The 27,950-nt window shown below is 36.3% G+C and overlaps 1 protein-coding gene across 2 annotated transcripts in view; it reads right to left on the bottom strand.

Moving 5' to 3' along the window:
• Positions 1 to 16,382: 16,382 nt before the first annotated feature.
• Positions 16,383 to 27,950, bottom strand: part of LOC129646657 (cytochrome P450 20A1) — a 42,434-nt gene continuing 30,866 nt past the window's right edge. For both annotated transcript variants that reach the window (XM_055573167.1, XM_055573165.1), the window contains 4 exons: positions 24,640 to 24,751; positions 23,506 to 23,570; positions 16,815 to 16,904; positions 16,383 to 16,640 (listed from right to left, as the gene is read on the bottom strand). In XM_055573167.1, coding sequence (XP_055429142.1) covers positions 16,490 to 16,640; positions 16,815 to 16,904; positions 23,506 to 23,570; positions 24,640 to 24,751 — 418 coding nt within the window. In that variant the 3' untranslated portion in view covers positions 16,383 to 16,489. The remainder of the gene's footprint in view (positions 16,641 to 16,814; positions 16,905 to 23,505; positions 23,571 to 24,639; positions 24,752 to 27,950) is intronic.

The raw sequence follows: 27,950 nt of genomic DNA, 5'->3' as shown, positions 1-27,950 counted from the left end.
TACCAGCTTTAAAATCCATAGCACTGAGTATTAATTAGTACTTAATATTATTGTATTTTCTCATACATTTTAAAAGATTAGAGAACAAATAACATTTATGGCACCTAAAGAATAATACCATCTGTTTCATTTACACACAACGGAGCTTCCTGGTTTTACCTTAAATGTTTGGAAACTATTAAATAAGAATGCCATCCTTCTTCATGAAGATTTATTGTTGTTGAGTGACTTAAGTCGTGTCTGACTCTTTTGTGACCCCATGGACTGTAACCCACTAGGCTCCTCTGTCCATGGGACTACCCAGGCAAAAATACTGGATTGGGTTGCCATTTCCTTCTCCAGGGGATCGTCCCAACCCAGGGATCGAAACTGCATCTCCTGTGTCTCCTGCACTGGCAGGTGGATTCTTTTACTGCTGAGCCACCAGGGAAGCACTCTTCATGAAGATACTTTGGACTGTTTTCTTTCTTTACCTTGAGACTCTCAAAACTAGTTTTCTGGCTGCTATATAACTTTATCAGGCAATACTTGATATATATGTGCATATACAATTCAATGACTATATATTTCAATGAAATTTAAAAGAATTCCTTTTTAAGTAATTAAGTTCCCTGTTTGATATATTACACAGTAATAATCAGGAGAAATGCAAAGCAGAGTTTTTTACTCAAGCAATGACATGGTTAACTTAGTTCCCATTCTTACCCCAAACAAGAAAAATAGTTATCAGTGATTAATATGTTCATACACATTTATATATATATTTAGTTTTAGTCAAATTTAAGACACTGGAAATTTTAATACCAAGTGCATATAATTTGAACATATTAAATCTTTGAAACAAATTTTCTGTATGTAATCAAAAAATAAATGACTGTGATCTAAGCCTTATTTTTTTTTTTTTTTTTTTTGTGCGACCCCATAGACGGCAGCCCACCAAGGCTCTGCCGTCCCTGGGATTCTCCAGGCAAGAACACTGGAGTGGGTTGCCATTTCCTTCTCCTAAGCCTTATATTTTAAAGGCACACTTTATCATATGAAATTTTGGTCTCAGTTTTAGTTATTTAAATCTTGGTCTCAATTTTAGGCATATTTATTTAATGGTTTAAAGTGTACCAAACTATTTTTCTTAAAGCCTTACTGTGTAATAGAGTTTCCCATGCTTTGTAACTGTATGAATGCACATTTTAAGAAATAAGTTAAAAATGATTGGAAAGAATACACATTCTCCAAAATTAGTCTGTAAGAATAAAAAAATCCCCATTTTCAGGAAGTCAGTAGTCCCCAAGTCTCAAACATATATTTTCATTTGTACTGAAAGTCATTTTTTGTCTACTTTGGAAATTACAAATATACAGTATGGAAAATGGTGTAATTACGACACAAAAATCCATTGACTAGATGTAACAAATAGCTTCTATTTTACCTCATAAAATATTATTCTTATGCTAAAGAACTTTAAAGAAAATTATAGTAATCATGACATTTAACTCCTAAATGCTTCATTACAAATTTCCAAAAAAATAAGGGTATTTTGCCACGTAACCACAATATTGTTAGCAAATCTAACAAAATCAACAATAATCCCCTCATACTACCTAACACCCAATAAAAGCATTTTTCAAGAAGATATTATGCTTAGAAAGAAGAAATAACATATACCCCAAGATAAAACCTGAAAGGATTATATTTAAATATTTAGAATCCTAATAGTTTCCTGTGATAGACCACAAAATAGCGCCCTTCCCTGTGAAAAATAAGATGTTTTTTCCCATTAAATCATGACAATGGACAATATAAACCTGAAATTCTTCCATGATAATATATCTCTGTGTATAGATATAACCAATGGAGTAGGTAATTGATCTTCAAAGGTATGTTTTTGAAAAGAATACAAATTCCTCAAAGCTTTAATTTCCACTGAAATTGGCTTTACATATTCCCTCCCCCACACACAAGAAACGTGTACATTTCAGAGCTAAAGCATAAAATAGATCATTGTTTCCCACAGCAGAACAGATCACCAATCAGTTCACAAAAACTGGATTTCTAAAATTAGCTATTTTTGTTCACACTTTGTCTTAAATTATGTTAAAGGTTTATAGAGTGTCAAGTCTCAAAAGGTACTAACTAGGTTTTTATTACTGATAACTATACTTCCCTTAATAACATGAATTGCTAAGAGTTTGAAAGTACCAGTTTTTCTGATTATGCATTAATACCATTAGAACCTGTATACTGAATATTCACTGAAGCATGTATAATTTCCAAAGCTGCTAACTTTTTTTTAATAACAATATTTCTTGTCAGTTTCAGTAATATTGCAAACAAATAGGTTATACTTTGACAAAATAGCTAACTAAACACCATGGTACATGTCAACAAGACTCACATGTATAGTACAAGGTTGGTAAGAATAAGAATATTGTTCACCACTGATTCCTATGTTCATGAAATGGAATGTAAAAGAGGTTAACAGCAAAAAAGTGACTCATGATTCTCTTTGTCAAAGTAATTTTATGTAGCCTCTTGGAAAGAAAGGACTAGAAGAGAATAATTTTGGTATTTTTAAATGGAAAAGAATGCTGAATTTAACTACACTTAAAATACATTGGTAGGATTTCTTACTTCCTCCTCCACAGAAATTAACAATATATTTCTCACAGATTCCTATTATCTAGATGTCCAACCATATAAATAAGTGAATGACTCATATCACTGAAATATTTCATAGGGTTTTATGTTGATGATTTCAAGGGGAAAATCCCACTTTATCTTCCAGCAGAAAACAATGTTTGGCAATTATGATTAAAATATAGGAAAACAGAAGTTTAAATGGGGCTTAAGATTTAAGATTTAATCCACCATTAGTATACTGGATCACTTTTGCAACTTTAATAAAAATGTGTATTATGAAATTGCTTTTAAGTTTGGCATCTATTTGTTGCTTATTTTGTAAATAATTTTAAGACATCCTAGAGAGGCTTAAATCGCTTGATGATAAATCATAAAAAAGACATTTATGGGTATTTGCAAGAACAACTGGCATAAACCAGAAAACACAGTGCTCAAAAACCACTGAGTCACAGTTCAATGATGTGTAAGGTGAGATGTGCCCAGGGCTGGTTTCATGGGCTGTAAGCAGCGCAGTCCTCAGAAGCCCACTGCTCAGAAGGACCCCATGTTGGGGTATAACACTGAGAGGGCACTGCAGTGAAATTCTCACATTTTACTTGTGGATTTGTCTTTTGTAAATGAAGTCCAATGGGACCCTGGAGTATATACTAGGGACTTAGAGTTTATTTCCTTGCCTCCCTAGACATGTTCTGTTACCAGCTTCCTGGTGCCCTGGACCCTGCCTGGCCTCCCTCTCCCCACCCCCACCCATTAATTACCATGGCTGCTTTCTACCCAGAGCAGCAGTAAGACTGCATTAGCAGGAGAACTGATGAGGGAGGCCCACTTTCTGCCATGTCACCCTCCACTGGGGGGCCTGGGAACAGGTGTGGGGAGGGCTGGGATCCAGCAAGCAGTTTGCTCTGCAATCTTGAGGCAGGGCAAAAAGTCATGTCTGCCTTGGGCTGGCCACACCACAGCATTTTAACCAGATGGGGCTTCTTTGCCTATCCCATTTCAGGTAAACAACACTGTCCCAGCATGGGGACTTCCAATCCCTTGGGGGTCACCCTCTCATCAACCATGGATTACAGGAGCAAACTCATGTGAGGATAGATTGACTTCATCGCCAGCTTAGACCCCACATTTTCATTTTGTACTAAGCGTACAAATTATGTAGCTGGCCCTGATTGTGACTCTATAAAAGAAACCGCCAGTTCAGTTCAGTCGCTCAGTCGTGTCCGATTCTTAGCGACCCCATGAATCGCGGCACGCCAGGCCTCCCTGTCCATCACCAACTCCCGGAGTTCACTCAGACTCATGTCCATCGAGTCAGTGATGCCATCCAGTCATCTCATCCTCTGTCGTCCCCTTCTCCTCCTGCCCCCAATCCCTCCCAGCATGTCTTTTCCAATGAGTCAACTCTTCGCATGAGGTAGCCAAAGTAGGAGTTTCAGCTTTAGCATCATTCCTTCCAAAGAAATCCCAGGGCTGATCTCCTTCAGAACGGACTGGTTGGATCTCCTTGCAGCCCAAGGGACTCTCAAGAGTCTTCTCCAACACCACAGTTCAAAACCATCAATTCTTCGGCGCTCAGCTTTCTTCGCAGTCCAACTCTCACATCCATACATGACCACTAGAAAAACCATAGCCTTGACTAGAAGGACCTTTGTTGGCAAAGTAATGTCTCTGCTTTTCAATATGCTATCTAGGTTGTCATAACTTTTCCTCCAAGGAGTAAGCATCTTTTAATTTCATGGCTGCAGTCACCATCTGCAGTGATTTTGGAGCCCAAAAAATAAAGTCTGACACTGGTTTCACTGTTTCCCCATCTATTTCCCATGAAGTGATAGGACCGGATGCCATGACCTTCGTTTTCCGAATGTTGAGTTTTAAGCCAACTTTTTCACTCTCCTCTTTCACTTTCATCAAGAGGCTTTTTAGTTCCTCTTCACTTTCTGCCATAAGGGTGGTGTCATCTGCATATCTGAGGGTATTGAGATTTCTCCTGGCAATCTTGATTCCAGCTTCTGCTTCTTCCAGACCAGCATTTCTCATGATGTACTCTGCATATAAGTTAAATAAGCAGGGTGACAATATACAGCCTTGACACACTCCTTTTCCTATCTGGAATCAGTCTGTTGTTCCATATCCAGTTCTAACTGTTGCCTCCTGACCTGCATACAAATTTCTCAAGAGGCAGGTCAGGTGGTCTGGTATTCCCGTCTCTTTCAGGATTTTCCACAGTTTATTGTGATGCCCAGAGTCAAAGGCTTTGGCATAGCCAATAAAGCAGAAATAGATGTTTTTCTGGAACTTTCTTGCTTTTTTGATGATCCAGCAGACGTTGGCAATTTGGTCTCTGGTTCCTCTGCCTTTTCTAAAACCAGCTTGAACATCAGGAAGTTCACAGTTCACGTATTGCTGAAGTCTGGCTTGGAGAATTTTGAGCATTACTTTATTAGCGTGTGAGATCAGTGCAATTGTGCGGTAGTTTGAGCATTCTTTGGCATTGCCTTTCTTTGGGATTGGAACGAAAACTGGCCTTTTCCAGTCCTGTGGCCACTGCTGAGTTTTCCAAATTTGCTGGCATATTGAGTGCAGCACTTTCACAGCATCATCTTTCAGGATTTGAAATAGCTCAACTGGAATTCCATCACCTCCACTAGCTTTGTTCATAGTGATGCTTTCTAAGGCCCACTTGACTTCACATTCCAGAATGTCTGGCTCTAGGTCAGTGATCACACCATCATGATTATCTTGGTCATGATCTTTTTTGTACAGTTCTTCTGTGTATTCTTGCCACCTCTTCTTAATATCTTCTGCTTCTGTTAGGTCCATACCATTTCTGTCCTTTATTGAGCCCATCTTTGCATGAAATGTTACTTTGGTATCTCTGATTTCTTGAAGAGATCCCTAGTCTTTCCCATTCTGTTGTTTTCCTCTATTTCTTTGCATTGATCGCTGAAGAAGGCTTTCTTATCTCTTCTTGCTAGTCTTTGGAACTCTGCATTCAGATGCTTATATCTTTCCTTTTCTCCTTTGCTTTTCGCTTCTCTTCTTTTCACAGCTATTTGTAAGGCCTCCCCAGACAGCCATTTTGCTTTTTTGCATTTCTTTTCCATGGGGATGGTCTTGATCCCTTCTCCTGTACAATGTCACGAACCTCTGTCCATAGTTCATCAGGCACTCTATCTATCAAATCTAGTCCCTTAAATCTATTTCTCAGTTCCACTGTATAATCATAAGGGATTTGATTTAGTTCATACCTGAATGGTCTAGTGGTTTTCCCTACTTTCTTCAATTTCAGTCTGAATTTGGCAATAAGGAGTTCATGATCTGTGCCACAGTCAGCTCCTGGTCTTGTTTTTGTTGACTGTATAGAGCTTCTCCATCTTTGGCTGCAAAGAATATAATCAATCTGATTTCGGTGTTGACCATGTGGTGATGTCCATGTGTAGAGTCTTCTCTTGTGTTGTTGGAAGAGGGTGTTTATAAATATCATAGCATGTCTTATTCACAGATAGGACAAGTGTTTTTAAGTGTTTGCTTTTAGGAGACTATTATCCTGTTTATCCCAGTTATCAATAGCATAGTATACTAAAATTAGACAGTTTTGTTTGGGGGTCCTTTTTTGGTTTTGACTATAGTAAAGTTGCAGGATATAAAATCAACACACAGAAATCCCTTGCATTCCTATACACTAATAATGAGAAAACAGAAAGAGAAATTAAGGAAACAATTCCATTCACCATTGCAACGGAAAGAATAAAATACTTAGGAATATATCTACCTAAAGAAACTAAAGACCTATATATAGAAAACTATAAAACACTGGTGAAAGAAATCAAAGAGGACACTAACAGATGGAGAAATATACCATGTTCATGGATTGGAAGAATCAATATAGTGAAAATGAGTATACTACCCAAAACAATTTATAGATTCAATGCAATCCCTATCAAGCTACCAACAGTATTCTTCACAGAGCTAGAACAAATAATTTCACAATTTGTATGGAAATACAAAAAACCTCGAATAGCCAAAGCGATCTTGAGAAAGAAGAATGGAACTGGAGGAATCAACCTACCTGACTTCAGGCTCTACTACAAAGCCACAGTTATCAAGACAGTATGGTACTGGCACAAAGACAGAAATATAGATCAGTGGAACAAAATAGAAAGCCCAGAGATAAATCCACGCACATATGGACACCTTATCTTTGACAAAGGAGGCAAGAATATACAATGGATTAAAGACAATCTCTTTAACAAGTGGTGCTGGGAAATCTGGTCAACCACTTGTAAAAGAATGAAACTAGAACACTTTCTAACACCATACACAAAAATAAACTCAAAATGGATTAAAGATCTCAATGTAAGACAAGAAACTATAAAACTCCTAGAGGAAAACATAGGCAAAACACTCTCTGACATACATCACAGCAGGATCCTCTATGACCCACCTCCCAGAATATTGGAAATAAAAGCAAAAATAAACAAATGGGACCTAATTAACCTTAAAAGCTTCTGCACATCAAAGGAAACTATTAGCAAGGTGAAAAGACAGCCTTCAGAATGGGAGAAGATAATAGCAAATGAAGCAACTGACAAACAACTAATCTCGAGAATATACAAGCAACTCCTACAGCTCAACTCCAGAAAAATAAATGACCTAATCCAAAAATGGGCCAAAGAACTAAATAGACATTTCTCCAAAGAAGACATACAGATGGCTAACAAACACATGAAAAGATGCTCAACATCACTCATTATCAGAGAAATGCAAATCAAAACCACTATGAGGTACCATTTCACACCAGTCAGAATGGCTGCGATCCAAAAGTCTACAAGTAATAAATGCTGGAGAGGGTGTGGAGAAAAGGGAACCCTCTTACACTGTTGGTGGGAATGCAAACTAGTACAGCCACTATGGAGAACAGTGTAGAGATTCCTTAAAAAACTGGAAATAGAACTGCCTTATGATCCAGCAATCCCACTGCTGGGCATACACACTGAGGAAACCAGAAGGGAAAGAGACACGTGTACCCCAATGTTCATCGCAGCACTGTTTATAATAGCCAGGACATGGAAGCAACCTAGATGTCCATCAGCAGATGAATGGATAAGAAAGCTGTGGTACATATACACAATGGAGTATTACTCAGCCACTAAAAAGAATACATTTGAATCAGTTCTAATGAGGTGGATGAAACTGGAGCCTATTATACAGAGTGAAGTAAGCCAGAAAGAAAAACACCAATACAGTATACTAACGCATATATATGGAATTTAGAAAGATGGTAACAATAACCCTGTGTACGAGACAGCAAAAGAGACACTGATGTATAGAACAGTCTTACGGACTCTGTGGGAGAGGGAGAGGGTGGGAAGATTTGGGAGAATGGCATTGAAACATGTAAAATATCATGTATGAAACGAGTTGCCAGTCCAGGTTTGATGCACGATACTGGATGCTTGGGGCTGGTGCACTGGGACGACCCAGAGGGATGGTATGGGGAGGGAGGAGGGAGGAGGGTTCAGGATGTGGAACACATGTATACCTGTGGCGGATTCATTTTGATATTTGGCAAAAATAATACAATTATGTAAAGTTTAAAAATAAAATAAAATTAAAAAATAAATAAATAAATAAATAAAATTAAAAAAAAAGAAAAGGCAGAGGAACCAGAGAGCAGACTGCCAAAAAAAAAAAAAAAAAAAAAAATTCTTCCTTTAGAGAATAAGATAAAAGGAAATCACATTTGGAAAAAGTTAAAAAAAAAAACACAAAACTGTACTAGTATGGGCAAACTCTCACATAAAATAAGTTGTCTCAGCTTTGATTTTCCCCGTTTATAAGGGTATTGGATTAGAACATATCCATGGGTTCTCTTAAATGTAACATAGTTTTACAAAGTCTATAAGACTAAATCAAAGCCAGCACAGTAGTAGATGAAACTTCTAACCTCACCTTAATTAATTACTTTCAGGGGTTCTTGACTGTGCTACAGAAAAACTAAAATATAAAACATAACAGCTCTAGTGCAAGCATCTCACAACCTAAAGTAGCCAAGAGTTAAGTTCAAGTCATAGTTACTAAAAGGCACCTCCTTATTCCATTGCTAAATAAATTCATATTTCCCAAACTAAGGATGAGAATTCCTTTCTTCCAAACTTTCAGTTCAGTTCAGTTCAGTTCAGTCACTCAGTCGTGTCTGACTCTTTGTGATCCCATGAATCACAGCACGCCAGGCCTCCCTGTCCATCACCAACTCCCAGAGTTCACTCAGACTCATGTCCATCGAGTCAGTGATGCCATCCAGCCATCTCATCCTCTGTCATCCCCTTCTCCTCCTGCCCCCAATCCCTCCCAGCATCAGAGTCTTTTCCAAAGAGTCAACTCTTTGCATGAGGTGGCCAAAGTACTGGAGTTTCAGCTTTAGCATCAGTCCTTCCAAAGAAATCCCAGGGCTGATCTCCTTCAGAATGGACTGGTTGGATCTCCTTGCAGTCCAAGGGACTCTCAAGACTCCTCTCCAACACCCCAGTTCAAAAGCATCAATTCTTCGGAGCTCAGCCTTCTTCACAGTCCAACTATCACATCTATACCTGACCACAGGAACTTTGGGTGTCCAGAATCCTAGCACTCTTCTCCTGGCCCCTGACATGCAAAAGAGAGTCTGACAGACAAGGGTATCTGAAGTGAAGTAAAAGGAAGTGAAGAGGTCTGATAATGGTATCTCTCTAGCATTGCTGGATTGGAGTTCAGGCCAGGAGTCTCTGTGGTATCTCTGTGCACATGCCTGGCCATTGCAGAGATGTCTCTTGTGGTTCCGAGTCAACCTATGCTATCAACTATGGATTAGATTTAATGATCCCAAAGAGACAGGATCAGTTTGGGGGGTTATCCAAGAGATTTAGTACAAAATTTCCCACACCTCCAAGGGCTCTCCTACAAATCCTCCAAATACAAAAAAACAGAAACTCAGAACAGATGCATGGTTCTATTTGCATCCAGAATTTCAGCTTAGATTTCAAGCCAGATCAATCTCTGATCATGGAGAGAACAAGATGAAATTTACCTTGGTGGGATCATCATGCTACACAACTGCTGTAATACTTGATTTGCATTTCCCAAAATTACATAATTCTCACCGGTCATCATCTAGCTAGAAATATACCACAGTGCCCAATTCTTGTGATTAAACCCTGTATTGGGAAAGATGAAAATCTCAGAGACAGACATAAATTTTATACACACATTAAGAAAGGTTGTCATGGCAACTTTGCTTGAAGATATGTATTTTTAAATCTAAGTAAGTTTAACATTCAAAACACATTTGCATCTCCCTCAAAGGCTCTGCCTCAAGAATATTAAAAAAATTTTTCCCCAATTCCTTCTGAATCTACACCTCCTTGAAGGCTTAAAAAAAATCCCTATGAATATAATAGCAGCACTGACTTAAGCAGCTGTCTTCAGAAAGCTATCTGAAGTGCTTAAGAAAATCCAAAATGAAAGCCCAAGAATATTACTCTTCTACTCCCAGAGGCTCTAGGCTTCTCCCTCCAAAATTTTAAACTGTGAGCAGGTTACCATATAATCTCTACAATATCCTTTTAAGCTCTAAAAATTAATTATCTATTAGCTGATGACCTTACAATACAAACAAATCATAAAAGATAAACCACTTAGTGATGCAGGATAATTGAACAAGTCATAGAAATGTGGACAAAAATCTCTCTTTAACGTAGTCAAACCAATTCCTAGCTTTGTTTCTTCTCACTCTAAATGATCTCCAGTATTCCTATTCATCATCAATGTTGACAGTTTTCCTTGGTAAGATATGTAGTTTAATTCTCTTGCTCATAAACTAAAAATAACAAAAATAATGGTTTGACTCCCAACAGTTCCTTGCGCTTCTTCCCTCCTTGTACCTGTAATGGAAGCCTTCTGTTCTTTGTCGTGTAGTCAGCTACAAGTTCCTTCTTCTGTCCCTTTCAGCCACTAACCTGAAGGGTCTTTGAGTTGCTTCCAAACCGAGGACCTAGAGAACTCAAGTGCTAGAAAGTTAAGCTTTGGCACATGAGACTTTGGGGTTCTTCCTCCTGGGGTGAAACACAGAAGACAGAGAGCACAGTAAGTTCCATGTCTGTTTGGCTCACTGCTATATCCCCAGCATCTGGTATAAGATCTGCATACAGGAAGGGACCAATAAAAAATGTTGCCTGACTAAATGGTTCACATTCTTCAGACAGAAATGAAAGTCATGAGGAGAGAGTAGAGTACAAGGGCTCTAACAAGGAAAAACAGTAGAGGTAAGGTAGTGAGAAAATATGGAATTCAGGTGAATTGGAATGACTAGGTCACTCCTAGCCTGGAGAATTTCTGGACCATGCACAGATTAAAGAACTAGCGAAGACAGATGTTCCTACTTGTCTACATAGATCACTTTGGACAAAAAGGGTTCTGTTCTGTGAACACTACATCTCCATGAAACACCAGTTTTTCAGGATAATAGGCGTAATCTGTAAAGGGGTACCTTCATCAAACACATTTGGAACATTTAGTGTTACATCAAGTTAAAATAGGTTTCCTTACATTAGAACGTCTCAGCTCTTCCAATATAATATGCATTACAGGTGTCTGAGAAAGAACATACATACACAATCTGAAAATGAATATGATCAAGGAAACTTTTTCTCAGAGTATCTCATAGGATAGGGTACCGTGAGACACTTTGGGAAATAATGCTCTTGCTAACCTAATAAAGAACTCTGATCCTTACATATTTTCTAGTTTAATGATAATCTGATGATAAGATATAGAGGAGCAAAGGTCTACTTGCTTACCAACTATTCTGGATGATACTTTGTAGAACTATAGCTGATTATAAATCTAGTTCACACTTAATACAGACATCACTGAAAGATGTCCATATAACATCTTCTTAAATACTTCCAGCAATACATATCACAAAGTACTATTAGCATTAGAAGTAGTTTGGTTTTCTTTATCAACTTTAAAGTATCAAAGTAACTTTAATAATTTCCTATATGTGCATAGAAAACCTCAATAAAGAGTTCATTCATTTCTTCAAAAATATTTACTGATTGCCATTTGGAGACAGGCACCTTACAACTTTATCCATGATAGTTACCATGATGGGGTAACACAGTTTCATTTTTACCATTAAGTGTTAAAAATTAAAACAAGAATTTGCAAGTATTTTAGACATACATAAAACCAAGTTTCTTTTAAAGAAAACTATCAGACAGGATTATTTGTGATTTATTTACTCCTGGCACGTTTTCCATGCAATAACAAGATCTGCTTCCAATCTGAAGAAAGACAGACACCAAACCATAAACGGCCTGAATGGGAAGCACACTGGAAGAAGGAATGTCATTTCCTGCCTTTTTGTTTACTGTCTGGATATTTTATAAAATCGCTTCAAGCTCAAATTTTACAATTATCCATAAAATTCTATAAATCAAACATAAAATTAATTTCTACTTTCAAAGTCTACCCGCCCCCAAACAAGACCTTACAAAAATGAGGTAACAAAAGAAAATGTTTAAAATGTATTAAACAAAAAGTAGACCATGTTGTTCTGACCACAATGGGTAAAAATATAGGTATGTGGGAACAGGAAAAAAACAGCTGTACAAATGGCAATTGAGTTGGCATTATTAGTTTTGAGAGTTCTTTTAATACCTCTGTTACAGTACTCTTATAAACTGTATATCATTTGAAACTACTGCTTCTCTCTTAAGAACAAAACCCCACTACACCCCACTGAAGATATTAGATAATCTGAAGTTTAGATCTTTCAGTGTTTCTTAGCTAGTATTTGTTATCTTCATTTACAGTTCTGTTTCTTCTTGCAAGAATGAAGAACTATTTTTTGTTTTAATTGGAGGACAATTGCTTTACAATATTGTGTTGGCCTCTGCCATACATCATCATCAAGTATCAGCCCCCTCGCTACGTCCCCTCCCTCCTGAACACACCTCCCATCTCTCACCAGATCCCACCCCTCTGGGTTGTCACAGAACACTGGGTTGAGCTCCCTCTGTCACGCAGGACGTTCCCACTTGCTGTCTGTTTTCCATTTGGTAATGGATGTGTTTCCATGCTATTCTCTCAGTCCATCCACCCACTCCACCCCTACTGTGTCCACACGTCTGTGCTCTACATCTGTGTCTCCACTGCTGCCCCGCACATAGGTTCGTCAGTAACATCCTTCTAGATTCCACACGCGTGCATTAATAGACAATATTTTATTTTCTCTTTCTGACTTACTTCACTCTGTATAATAGGCTCTAGGTTCATCCACCTCAAGTTAGTCCCACCAGCACCTAGTCATGTTCTAAGGACTAAATGAGATGGGTATATAAAGAAGCTGGTTGGTAACAAACGCTTTCTTCAGTCCCTTGTTCTACTTGCAGCAAGTTTCGGTCTCACTCCTTTTTATCAGTGTAGGTCACTCACCACACTCAAAGCAACACTGTATGGAGCCCTGCTGGCCAGGCGGGTTTTCTGGCTTCTGCAGTAACAGTAACAGCTTTGTCGTCACAGTCTCCCTCCCCCTACTCCTCCCCTTCTACCTTCATCATTGGTCTTAGGAACTTAGGAAACAGGCACAGGACTGGCAAAGAAGAAAAACAAGGTCACTAGCATCATCTTGTTGACATTATCAAAATCCACCCTTGAAATAGTGTCCATTTCTCTTGTAGCTGTCTTCTCGCAGCTCCCAAACGACTCTTTGATTCTACTGGCCATGTCTTCACTTTTATACACTCAGTAGAATTATGCTTTTTTAAGCAATTTTCAATCTGTCAACATAACCACATGTGAAAAAAAAAGTACATTTTATAACAGGCAACAGTACTTTTTATGGATCTGAAGAAAAAAATCAAGATGTCTTCAGAGAAGAATGTTAAGGTTTCCCTCAGAGTCCAAAAACGACAACAAAGATTCTTAAAATGTCCTTTTAAAACGTAAAATGCCACCCCAATTTCAACTTACTTATATCAAAATTTTGTCTTAGGCTAGTGGAGTAATTTCATTTTTTAAGTGCTCACTGTAGTACCTACATTATGTTTTGACTTAAGCAGCTTGAGTTTATTAATATATAACTGTTTTGATAGAATGGATGGAGAAGGCAGGCCATTTTTAAAGCTGAAAAGAATAACAATACCTGAGAAGAGAAAGAGGGGAAGAAAAAATTGGCAAGTCTATATTTACTTCTGAGTGAGAATAGTAATGTTTCAGTTGTATAAAACACTATTGGTTAATAACACATTAAATGAGAGAACTTTATGTTTATCTGTGAAAAGTATATGTGGATAAAAGAGTAGAAAGATTAACCTCAGAAGCTGAACACTGGTTAAGTTCAAATAGTGGGGATGGAGTTTCCTATTTTTGTGCTTCTATATTTCCTAGATTTTTCTACAATAACCCATATACTTTTTCTAATAAAAATAGAACATTTTATCTTTAAAATACAAACTATTTTAATACAAAGGAAACAAATGAAATTTTGATATTGGATCTATAAAGAAGATAGAATCTATTTACATATATATAAATAAAACTGCACATTTGTGGGCCAGACAACATGTGTTTTTTTTTCCCAAACACATGCACAGAACTAATTCTGTTTTGAATTTTATTAGCACAAAGTATGGAAGAGCCCTTTCATGCTGTAAGAAATGTGTTGTATTGATGTTTTTAAAAATAAACTTCTGAACTATCAAAAAGAATGCAGATCAAAACCAGTGAAGAGATAGATTTTAAAAAGCTATAAAATTGAGTCCGGCCAGAGGCATGTTACAAGCATCAGTGATACTGAGGCTACTAAAATTTAGGTTGCTTGTCAAAGGGCCAAGAACAACAGTGAATGGATAACTTATTTTACACATGATAAAGAGTATTTTTAAAAAATCTTATAGAAGATGACTTATTTTTAATGTTGCAAATTAGTTATGTAACTCTGGATAAAATATGCTTATGTACCTGATTCTTCTATCCTCTATTTTCCTCAAATCCAATCATTATTAAACACTGTTTCTTTTCATTTATTGGCAATATGGCAACACCCTGACTCTGGCTCAGCTCCCCTGTTGTTGCTGATCTCATCTCACTAGAATTCCACTTACCTGATTTTAATGACACTTGGCTTACACGTCTTCTGCCTCCTCTAACCTTCCACTGCCATTTTCAAAGCCAAATAAGGTACTTAGATAATAAAGAAAGATGTTCTGTATACACTAAGCCATAGAAAATGAAGGTGAGAGGAAATAAATGTAAAACATGGCTTCATTGAAACAACATGATGCTAAGATCTAGGACATTTCACTTAAAGTTTCGAAATTTAAATTATTCCATAAATTAAATATTTTTGACAGAAATAAAGGCTGCATCTAGTTATTACTTAGTTTCTATGTTTAACAACTCATTATTTGGTCTGAAATGTTACCTATATAACCATAAACACAGCATAAAATGACTCTTTAACCAGAGTACATTCTTGAAACTTAAAATTACAAGAGAAATTCAGCAGTGTCAATAACAAGTCCATTTGCAAACATTTATCATCATTCTTCCTTTCCTCTCTATTGGCACTTGGCATATTTCCTTCACAGTTATCTTTTTAAAAACATTATTTAAAAGAAATTCTTCAAGAACAATATAACCAGAAAAAAAAAAGCAAAACTAAAATACAATGCTGTCAATAAAAAAGTATTAAATATAAAACTTGTCAGTACTAAAACATAAATCTGGAATGATACTTCAAATATTTTTGAAAAAGCTCCAATAAAGAAGTATTGCTTACTAATTTTTACTAATGAGATTGATCATTTTTCTAAAAGCTTATTAGCTGTTTCCCAGTAGAAGCTGTTTTGTCCATTTATCTACTGCATGTTTTCTTGCCAACTTGTATGAGCTTTTTATATGTAATATGGGATATTATCGTTTTCTGTCATATATATTGCAAATATTTTCACCCATATTTGTTTTCTTTTTTTAAAAATTTGGTTTGGTTTTTAGTTAATGTTCTCTCATTTCTTAATCATAAGTTCATTATGGTTAGGATATAACATAATAAATAAATTTAGGAATTGCTTTTTCCACAAATGAGAATTAGTGGAATAATACAGTGCTACTAAGATTTTCAGCAAAAATGGACAGAGGAGCCTCATTCTTGATTTGCTACTTAGGAGGGACATTTCAAAACACATTCAAAAACAACTATATAATTTTCCAAATGATTCAGAACTGTTCAAAATGATGAGCAATGTATAAGTCATGAAATGAACACTGTTGTCTGGGAATGCACAACATCAGCAAATACAAGGGACATTATTCACTGAATTACTCAAACCTAATAACAATAATTAAACACAAATTAATTTATACTTGGAAAATAAAAACATTAATCCAATAAATAAAATCACGAAAAGTCCTTTTTCCCCCCTTTAAGGTGATTTACCATAACTATGAAAAGGAGTTAATATTATTTTTATTTTTTATGAACATTTGGAAAATATTACTGTGAAAAATATTTTATCTTCAAGAATATTAATTTTAGAAATCAAACCAAGGCTAAGAAAATGAAAATAATGGCATATAAAGTGATAAGACAAAAGTTAAAAGCAGAAGGCCTCCCATTAAAATGATCACTATACTGATGCAATGAATATAAGTGTATATGGAACATCAAGAAATTCTGGTATACAAAAATCCAAATTTACATGATGAAGTATTAATAGGTGTTTATTTTACACAATGATGCTTGATTTCTAAAAGGATTCAATACAGATTTCTTAATGATCATTTTCTTCAACAAAGTTAAATGCATACAATTTTAATATCTCTTTGAGACAGTGATCCAAGCTTCCTCTTTGGATGATGTCACCAGTTCATACTTAGTTTCAGTAACTTGTCCCTCCACAGAGAGGAGGTGCAGTCTCCTCAGCAGGACACTCAAAAGCACTGCAGCCACCATATAGGCAAACCTAGTCAGCAAGAGAGCGACATGGTCACCAAAGATTAACGATTACTTATACAATTCAACTTTTAAAGTTAATTTATACGATTTATACAGATTGTTCATTCTCATCAACAGTGATTATCAAAATTTTAAGTACAAAGTCTGACATCTTTCCTTTCATTTTCCTTTATCATCTCACCTCAACTCTGGGCATTCCCGTGTGCCTGAAAATCCAAGCAAGGAGAAAGTTTTCATAACAGATTCATCATCAAAACGCTCTGGATCAAACCTAAAAAGAAGGATTGGGGCCAGTCAAACAGAGCTCCACTGGCATGGCATATATTTACACTATAAGAACACAGGTATGTAATAAAGTTTAAAAACTACTAAAGATAGAAACTGCTGTCACATTATATTTCATTTTGACCTCTTATGTTCCTAAACTACTGAATATATGTCTCTTTTTGCTTACTTTATTATTTCTAAACAATAGGCGCAAAATACACTTCTCTAGAACCATCAGGGAATAAAAGCATAACACGCACTTATATCATTTATGAGATTTAAGGATAAATCACACAAAATCACATGAGATTTAAGGATAAATCACACAAAATAACACAGTGAGTATTTACATTAAGAGTGCATGAGCCCATCAAATCAATATGCAAAGCATTTTACATTGCCTTTTCAATTAAATTTCATTTCTTAAAATTGAAGTCACCAGACTTAAAACTATACACATCAAAATTATATTACATGAGACATTATATTACATGAGACCCAGACTTATTAATAAGTGAAGGAAATGTTGGTAAATCATCTACCTGCAATGACTGGTAAATGTTGGTAAATGCATCTGTCTCCTCTGAACCAGGAAACCCAGGTTCAATTCCTGGGTTGGGAAGATCCTGTGGTGAAGGAAATGGCAACCCACTCCAGTATTCTTGCATGGAGAATCCCATGGACAGATGAGCCTGGCAGGCTACAGTCCATAGGATCGCCAAGAGTCGGACACGACTTAGCGACTAAACCACCATCACCAAGGATTTTTTACTGTACAGAAAAAAAGTTTTACTCTGTAAAGAGTCATGGGGAAGTGGATATATTAAAACAAAATAATCAACCCACCAATGAGCATAAAAATTCCGCTCAAAAACAAATGTTTTTAAAAGAGATAAACTCTACTGTGAGAAAAAAAAAATAGAATTCTGCTTTCATAGTCTTTTTAAAGAGTGTAAATTATCTTTTACTTTTGGAATATACTCTATTTACATTAGAGTCTATAGAAAAATTATATCAAATATAATCAGCTTTTTCCTTTTGTAAACTAACTTGAAAACTGGGACCCTAAGTGTTTACTTGAAGATATCTATGTTTCCAGGTTAAAAGATAATGAAACTAGATTTTTCCAACTTAAAAAAATTTTTTTATTTTATATTGGAATATAGTTGGTTTACAATGTTGCATTTATTTCAAGTGAACAGCAAAATGATTCAGTTATACATACACACAGATCTATTCTTTTTCTGGTTTCTTTCCCCTATAGGTTATTATATTGAGCAGAGTTCCCTGTGCTATATAGTTGGTCCTTGTTGATTATCTATTTTATATATAGTAGTGTGTATATGTTAATCCAAATCTCCTAATTTATCCCTCACTCTCACACTTTTCCCCTTTGGTAACTGAAAGTTTTATAAGTCTGTGAGTCTGTTTTGTGAGAAAGTTCATTTGCATCACTCTTTTAGAGTCCACATATAAGTGATATTATGTAATACTTGTCTTTCTGTATCTGACTTACTTCACTTAGTATGATAATCTCTAGGTCCATCCATGTTGCTGCAAACGGGATTATTTCATTCTCTTTTACGGCTGAGTAATATTTAATTGCAGGTTTCCCTGGTGGCTCAGTGGTAAAGAACTCACCTGCCAATGCAGGAGATACAAGTTCAATCCCTGGGTGGGGAAGATTCAGAGGAGCCTAGTGGGCTACAGTCCATGGGTTGCAAGAGTAAGATATGACTTCGTGACTAAACAACATATTCCATTGTATATATGTATCACATTTTCTTTAACCATTTCTCTATTGAGGAACACAGGTTGATGCCATGACTTGACTATTGTAAATAGTGTTCCAATGAACACTGGAGTTCGTGTATCTTTTTGAATGATGGTTTCCCCAGATGTATGCCCAGGAGTGGGATTGATGGATCATATAGTAGCTTGATTTTTAGAGTCTTAAGAAACCTCCACACTATTTTCCATAGTGGCTATAGCAATTTACATTCCTATCAACTGTGTAGGAGGGCTCCTTTTTCTCCACACTCTCTCTAGTATTTATTGCTTGTAGATTTTTTAATGATGGCCATTCTGACCAGTGTGAGGTGATACCTCACTGTAGTTTTGATCTGCATTTCTCTAATAATTGGTAATGCTGAGCATCTTTCATGTGTTTTAAGCCATATTCACTAACAACTAAAGATGAAAAATAGAAATTAAGGAAACAATCTCATTTACCATCACATCAAAAAGAATAAAATACCTGGGAATAAACCTACCTAAGGATGTGAAAAACTGATACTCCAAAAACTATAAGACACTGATGAAAGAAATAGAAGATGACACAGATGGAATGATATACCATACTCTTGGATTGAAAGAATCAATGTCAAAATGACTATATTACACAAGGTAATCTACAGATTCAACACAATCCCTATCAAATTATCAATGGCATTTCTTGCTGATCTAAAATAAAAAAACTTAAAATTTGTATGGAAACACAAAAGACCCCAAATGACCAAAGCAATATAGAGAAAGAAAAACAGAGCTGGAGGAATCAGGCTCCCTGACTTCATTCTGTACTATAAAGCTACAGTGATCAAAACAGTATGATTTTGGCCTGAAGACAGAGATCAATGGGAAGCCTAGAAATAAACCCACACACCTATGGTCAACTAATCTACGATAAAGGAGGCAAGACTATACAGTGGAGAACAGACAATCTCAATAAGTGGTGTCCAAAAACTGGACAGCTACAGTTAAAAGAATGAAATTAGAACATTTTCTAACACTGTACACATAAATAAACTGAGGATGGATTAAAAATATAAATGTTTTAAGACCGGATACCATAAAACTCTTACGGGAGAACACAGGCAGACGAACACTCCTTGACATAAACCACAACAATATCATTTTGCGTTCACCTCCTAAAGTAATGAAAATAAAAGTAAGAACTAACAAATAGGAGCTAGCTAAACCTAAAAACTTTTTTGCACAGCGAAAAGAAAACCATAAACAAAGACAACACACAGAATGGGACAAACTATTAGCAAATGATGTGACTGACAAGGGATTAATCTCCAAAAGATACAAATAGCTCATGTAGCTCAATATCAAAAAAAACAAACAACACAATAAAAAAATGGGCAGAAGATCCAAAAAGACATTTCTCCAAAAAAGACACAGAGACATCCAACTATTTTGTTAAATATCTCATAATCTTAAGGATTAATAAATGAAAATGAATAGGTAACCTAATATCAAGTACTGAGGTTTTTTAAAAAACTTCTATAACACTTATTTTATTTGTTTATTTATTTGCAGGGTAAGAGGTAATTCCAATTTTATTTTCCATCAGGAATTTAACTCAATTTACAACACAAGATTATAAAATATGTAGCAAATGACAATGTTATCCAAATACTGCTGCTGCTAAGTCACTTCAGTCGTGTCTGACTCTGTGCGACCCCATAGACGGCAGCCCACCAGGCTCCCCCGTCCCTGGGATTTTCCAGGCAAGAGTACTGGAGTGGGGTGCCATTGCCTTCTCCATCCAAATCCTAGGTTTTCAGAATTTTGAAAATACACTAAATTTTCTAGGTATGTAGTCAAACTCCTTCCAGAGAAGGATTAGGAAATAGGCCATTTTGCTGCTCCCCCTGTGCTGAAATGTGGGGGCTAACCACAGCCAGTACCTCCATTCCCCTTAACATATGCTTCTTTGTTTGCTATGATCTTGTGGGACTTATGAATGCAAGACGTGCCAGTTAACAGAGCAGGGAAATTTGGGGCATATCCCTCCCTCGATGGCAGCCATAAAAGTTGGGACACTCGATGTGTGTGAAAGGGAGATGCTGGCAACTTGGTTTTATGGTTGGAGTGAACTAGAAGAAGAAGGTTGGGGGTGTGTCCACTGACTCCCACAGGCTCTGGAGAGGATCACAGCCAGTATTTCTAAATGCATGCTCATTAAGAAGCTGGATCTTCAGGTAGCAGCTTGTAAAGTACACAATCAACCCCCTTCCAGGGAGAGACTGAGATAGGCTTTTTTTGCCTGTTCCCTCTATGCTGAGCCCTATGGGGACAGCCATGGTGAATGCTTGTACTCCCAACATGCTCCCATTAAGAACTGCTTCTTTGCTACAGTCCTGTGTGATTCAGGAACGCAAGCTCAAATGGCTTTTGAAGTAGATGTTTTGGAAGCCCATCCCTCAGGTGGGAGCATTTAAAACTGGGGCACAAAATGTATGGTTCAAAGCCTTTTATCCTCAAGGAGAAGCTGAGAGTTGGATGTTCCCTCCTGATTGTATGACACTGTGCTGGGGGTTGAGTTTATGGCAAGAATGTGTCTCAGCCTTTCCCACCTGTTTCAATGTGGGTATTTTTCTCATTTACCAAATGTGGAGGAGTCACTCAGCTAGTTCCTGGATTTTTCTCAGAGGGAATTTCTCTACATTCAGAGCACCTGTGTGAGGAAGGAAATTCACGAGCCTGCTATATCACCATCTTGGTCTCAGTCCATACTAAGGATTTTAATGTTTGCCTTAGTTTTTTTTAGTTGAGAATTCTATTTCAGTCTGTTTTTTTTTTAAGTTGATAATATTTCATTATTTGGTTTAGAGTTCAGTTCAGTTCAGTCACTCAGTCGTGTCCGACTCTTTGCGACCCCATGAACCGCAGCACGCCAGGCCTCCCTGGCCATCATAACTCCTGGAGTCCACCCAAACCCATGTCCGTTGAGTCGGTGATGCAATTACATTATTATCAATTTAAATCACAGAATTTGAGTCAGGGTTTCTTCCTCTGAGACACCGCCAATACAATAAAAGCAACAATGCATTTATTTCTATAAATAAATGTCTAGACAGTTTTCTATAAGGAGAATAAGGTAATGTCAGTTACTCAAAAAAAAAACTTCTAAAAACCACAATGAAATATCACCACATACCCATTAGAACTAAAATAAATAGAAACAATAGTTAATGTTATTGAGGCTACAGAGAAGCTAAATCTCTCAAACACTGCTGCTGAGAATCTATAAAAAATAGTCCGGCAGTTTCTTGTGAAATTAAGTATGCACTAACCATATAACCAATCATACTTTGGCATTTTTCCTAAGAAATGAAACGCCATGTTCACACAAAACCTTGTACACAAATGTTCATAAGAGCTTTATTCATATAAGCAAAATATTAGAAACAAGCCAAATGTCCTTCAGTGGGTCAGAGGGTGGAAGCTGAACAAACTCTGCACATGTAGACTACTACTCAGCCATAAAAAATATGCAATACCCTTTGTTGATCTCAAGAGCATTAAATTTAGTGAAAAAAGTCAATCTCTCCATCTTCTTCTGTGTGATAATTATATTTAAACTGCAATTAATCAATCGTCTCTATAGGGTCTACCTCAGTCCTATGTACATTTTGGCTAGTGTGACGTAGTCTCTAAAGGATCATCTCAAGGCACTGACACAAATTAATCTCTGGAGTTTCCACAAGGGATGGATGATGAGGTATACAACTGAAGAAAGCTTTTCCCTGGCATACAACATTACTAATAACATTTCCTAAATTTGACTGCATTTGATTCCTAAAAATGATTTCTATATTTTAGCACATATTTCTTTCAGTATCTTCAATCTGTGACCCTGATTCTCTGAGTGTTTTGAGGATAGGAATAGTGTCAAAAGTTCTAGCAAAGTTCTTATGCTTTTTGTATTACATCTAAAAGTTTATCAAAAATTTGGCATTTTTCCACATGAGATTTTTTTTAAAATTTTGAAATGTGAAATTTTAATATAACTATAAGTTATAACATTTTTATTTTACAAATGTATATCTTTAATTCTGCTATGAAAGCCCCTTGGAATATTAAATTTACTTAATTTTTTAGTAGATTTTGAAGTATTGTTATTTAATTTCTTAATAGATTTCCCTTTAATATCACTGTAACATGAAAAACTAAAATTACTTAATGCTTAAATGTCCCAGCCTTATACTCTGGAAGTAGGTTTTTATTTTACTTCAACCATGCCATCAACTCTGCCCACTGCCTGTCACATAGCTGTCTTAGCCCTCATCAACTCAACATATAACCTTCTTTCAGGCCACTAGATCTTAACCCACTTCTTTAAGGCAGATTTTACCAGATGCCTACTGAGGAGGCAAACAGTATCAGCTTTGTTCTTCACCTTTCCCCTCCCTTGCTGTTCTCACACACAATATACACACAACACCTATTTTCTGAATTCAACCAAAGAGCTTAATAACTGAGACCAATAGAATGAAAACAAGAAACTTCATATGCTATACCCATTTACCAGTAACAGAACTCCAAAATACCACTGAAATTAAAGGATAATTGTAGAGATTAAGAAATTAAATAGATCTTGGGACAGAAGTGGTAATAGGAGAAATAAAGAGTAGAAGACAGCAGATTCATGAAAGAAAAAGTATTGAGCAGAAGATATACAGAGAAGGTGGTGGCTTTCTGTTTCTATATCACTGTTACATACTGAATTTCTCCTCAAAACATAGAAAGAGAACACAACACATGCAAACACATAAAAATTAAGAACTGCAAAGACAATGACAGAAATTTCCTACTTGTACGGAGATGACCAAGTACTGGGATCCTGAAGCACGACTCCAAGGGCATACAGGACAAGGGTCTGCAAAAAAAAAAAAAGATACTCTGGTTATGAAAAGTCTAACAGAGACAAAATGACTCCCAGAAAGCCAACTTATAAAAATATTACATAACAGTAGAAAACACAGGCCATTAGTTTGGTGATCTCATAGTGAGAAGGTATCCCTTAAGCATGTCACAAAATACTAAAGTCATAAAAGAATAACAGACTTCACTATGTGAAAATTTAAAACTGGCATCCAGTAAATACAAAACATACCATAAAACTAGTAAAAGATAAACAACAGACAGAAAAAAAAGATTTGCCATAATACCGACAGAATTAATATGTATAATCTACAAAAAGACACATAAACTCACTAGAAAGAAAATAATTCACAGAAGAAATACCAACTGTGAGTATATGTATGAAAAGCTGTTCAATTTCTCCAATTATCAGGGGGAGCAAATTAAAATTATGAGATAATTTTTTATATATGATTCACATAATACATTAAAGATTCATAAATCCAGAGGTAGTAAGGAATATGGAAAGAAAAGCATTCTCATACACTTGCTCAAAATATAAATTGCCTTTTAGAGGCAATCTATAGTAATGAAAAAAATTAGTGTCAATCTAAATTTTCATCAATGAGGACTACTTAAATTATGGTCCATTCACACAACGCAGTACTATACATCCATTAAAAATAATGAATTGGATCCACAGTAAGTGCCAGTTGTATTAATTGCCTCAATAAAGGAAGAAAATTAAAAACAACATATAAACAGTATATTTTCACATATAAATTAGGTTTTTAAAATACATACATATATATGTATATATACATAGAGTAATACATATACATAGGAAAACACCTACAAAATATACACTAAACGATTCACAGTAGTACCTAGGGAGAAAGGAGTCTTTCTTTTATGTTGTTTGAACCTTAAAACAAACATATATTATTTTGTAATTTTAAATAACTGTCTTTTATTTAACAATAGGTAGCATTTATTGGATACTTTAAACAATAAAGTTTAAAAATACATACTAGAAGAGTTGAAAAGAATAACTGAATGGGTTAAGCATACCAAATGTTTCCTACCTCCCTAGGAATAATAAATTTGTCAATCTTTCCTTCAATATCTTGAAGCCGGGCAGAAACTGGGGTCAGTTTGGCAGTCCGAACAGTTTCACAAAGCACTTGCCGACAATACCTGTTTAAAAAAAATTTTTTTTGAGGATCCTTATTTTGGGAGAATCAATTTGAAATGTATATACATTTTGAAGTGTTATTCAACAATTTTAATAACCTTCCTAATGAAATAGTCATCATAATTCTTATTTGCTTAAAACACAGTGTATACTAGAAGGATATAAAGTTTAGGTTTAGGTGAGTAAGAATTAAACAAATGAAAACAACTTTAAAAGTACCAGAAGAAAACTCAAAACAATATTTTTAAAATTTGTGTGAAGCATCCTTTATTTTTAATAAAGGATTTAATAAAAATTTTAATAAGACTTTTCTACTTCAAAATTAGAAAAAATATTGAAACAATGATGGATATCATAAAGAAAAACACCATGACTATGGAAAAATTTCTAAATACTTGAACTCATCATTAAGTAAAATTAAAAGCCAAGTAGAAAAATTATTTACTGTAAATATATCCTTAATGCATCAAAGCTCTTTAAAATACCAAATTAAAATGATCAAACATCCCAACAGGAATATGGACAGAAAATATAAAAGCAATCCACAAAAAAAGAAAAAAAATTGCAAATGTCATGGAAACATAAATGATACTCAACCTCATTAACAATGGAATCTGCCAATCAAAGCAAATTTTTTTACCTGCCAGATTAGCAAATATGAACAAGAGTACTGTCATAGAAAATGCTAATAAAAAATAGGAAAATGGACATTCATATTCACTTGGGGGAAGTATAAACTGGTACAGCCTTACTGAAGGATGCTGTGCTGTGCTTAGTCGCTCAGTCATGTCTATTTGTGACCTCATGGACCAGCCCTCCAGGCTTCTCTGTCCATGGGGATTCTCCAGGCAGGAATACTGGAGTGGGTTGCCACGCCCTCCTCCAGGAGATCTTCCCAACCCAGGGATTGAACCCAGGTCTCCCTCATTGCAGGCGGATTCTTTACTATCTGAGCCAGCAGAGAAGCTCTGATGAAGGATAACTTGGCAATATATATGAAAATATAAAGTTTGCATTACAATGAGAGGAATAAAAGCTAAAATATATTGAAATCTTGGTATGCACCAGTTCTGTTAAATAGTTTCTATGCAGTATTTCATTTAGTCCTTATAAAAAACTCATGGGTATTATTGTTTTTAATTTTACAGATTTTAAAAATGAGGCAATTGTTTAAGATCACACAGCAGGATGAAACAGGGCACTCAAAGCTGGTGCACTGAGACAACCCAGAGGGATGGGATGGGGAGGGAGGTGGGAGGGGAGTTTGGGATGTACACCCGTGGCTGACTCATGTCAACGTATAGCAAAAACCACCACAATATTGTAAAGTAATTAGCCTCCCAATTAAAATGAATTAATTAAAAAAAAAATCACACAGCAGGTAAGTGGTATTGACAGGATTCAAATCCAAATCTGTTACCCCATAGGCCCCTAACTGTAAACACTACACTATTGCATACATTCTTAAATAATTATCTCATTTCTCAGACCTTATTAATAGAAAGATTTAGAAATATTTGCAAAGATGTAAGCATAGGAATGCTGATTTATATAATTTCTAAAAACATCAAAAACAAAAAAGGAAACATCCTTTCCTCTTTGAACAAATATTTTTAGGTACCTACTACATTAGAAGCACTGCATCAGATACTAAGCTACAACAGTCAACAAGACAAAACCCTCAAAGAATTTCAAAGTCTAGCTGGCAGGGGAAAGGACAGAGGAAGGAACATCAAGGATGAACAATTAAAAAGGCACAGTAACTGTTATGATAAAGGAAGTTCAGGGTGTTGGGGAACACATGGCAGGAGCATCCAACTGGAGAAAGGACTTTGCAGATGAATAAACACTTAGCCTGAGACCTGAAGAAAAAACTGGACTCAGCTAGAGGACAGAGGAAGAGAGAATGTAGCCAAAAGTCAGAAAATTAAAAACAGCGCTTCACATTTGAAGAAACAAAAGAATTTCAGTAAAGCTGAAATGTCTCATAAGCCAAGTTAGTGGGTATAAATTTTATCTTAAGGGCAACCAGAAGTCACTGAAGGATTTTAAACAGGGGAGTATGATCAGATACCAGAGAAGGCAATGGCACCCCACTCCAGTACTCTTGCCTGGAAAATACTATGGACGTTCGAGAAGCCTGGTAGGCTGCAGTCCATGGGGTCTCGAAGAGTTGGACACGACTGAGCGACTTCACTTTCACTTTTCACGTTCATGCATTGGAGAAGGAAATGGCAACCCACTCCAGTGTTCTTGCCTGGAGAATCCCAGGGACGGGGGAGCCTGGTGGGCTGCCGTCTATGGCGTCGCACAGAGTTGGACACGACTGAAGCGACTTAGCAGCAGCATGATCAGATACAACTCCCCAGATATAGAAAGATGACTAGCACAGTGATTCTCAACTTTAACTACACATTAGAATCATCTGAGAAGCTTCTGAAACTTTCTGATGCCCAGAGATTGTTGGTTTGGGATTAGTCTCAGGTTAGGTATAATTTTAAAGCACCTAAAGAGATTAGTGTACAGTCACTGGCTCCAAGAGCAATCTGGAGTAGCTCAGCTGGTAAAGAATTTGCCTGCAATGCAGGAGACCCCAGTTCAATTCCTGAATCACGAAGATCCACTGGAGAAGGGATAGGTTACCCACTCCAGTATTCTTGGGTTTCCCTCGTGGCTCAGCTGGCAAAGAACCACCTGCAATGCAGGAGACCTGGGTTTGATCCCTAGGTTGGGAAGATCCCCTGGAGAACAAGGCTACCCACTACAGTATTTTGGCCTAGAAAATTCCAATGATTGTGTAGTCCATGGGGTCACAAAGAGTCAGACAAGACTGAGAGAGTTTCACTTTCACTTTCATAGGAGGAAGAAAGACACAAGGCTGTTGAAATGCCCCAAACAAGTTGGTGGTGCTCCTCATGGGTGGGGGTGGGGGACAATGGAAAGAACTAAAACTAAACTTCTAACTAAATGCTGTTTGGAAAATAAAATCAACAAAACGTACTCACTGACTAGATGTGGTGGAGTTACTACGTATAGAACACTGTCTACAACACATTAAGAGAAAACATGGAATTTACAGAAGAGTTACATGTTTTGTATTTAAAAATGTTTTTAAATTTTTTGTTTTAAATACATATATATATGTATAGAAAAAGTCTGGAAAAATAATATAGATAGTTAACAGTTGTTATCTTTCTTGTC

The sequence above is a fragment of the Bubalus kerabau genome, chromosome 3 (genome assembly GCF_029407905.1).
Source record: "Bubalus kerabau isolate K-KA32 ecotype Philippines breed swamp buffalo chromosome 3, PCC_UOA_SB_1v2, whole genome shotgun sequence".
NCBI classification, from domain to species: Eukaryota; Metazoa; Chordata; class Mammalia; order Artiodactyla; family Bovidae; genus Bubalus; species Bubalus kerabau.
Note: the sequence above shows the minus strand (reverse complement) of the source record. Positions and strands in the feature narration are given on the sequence as shown.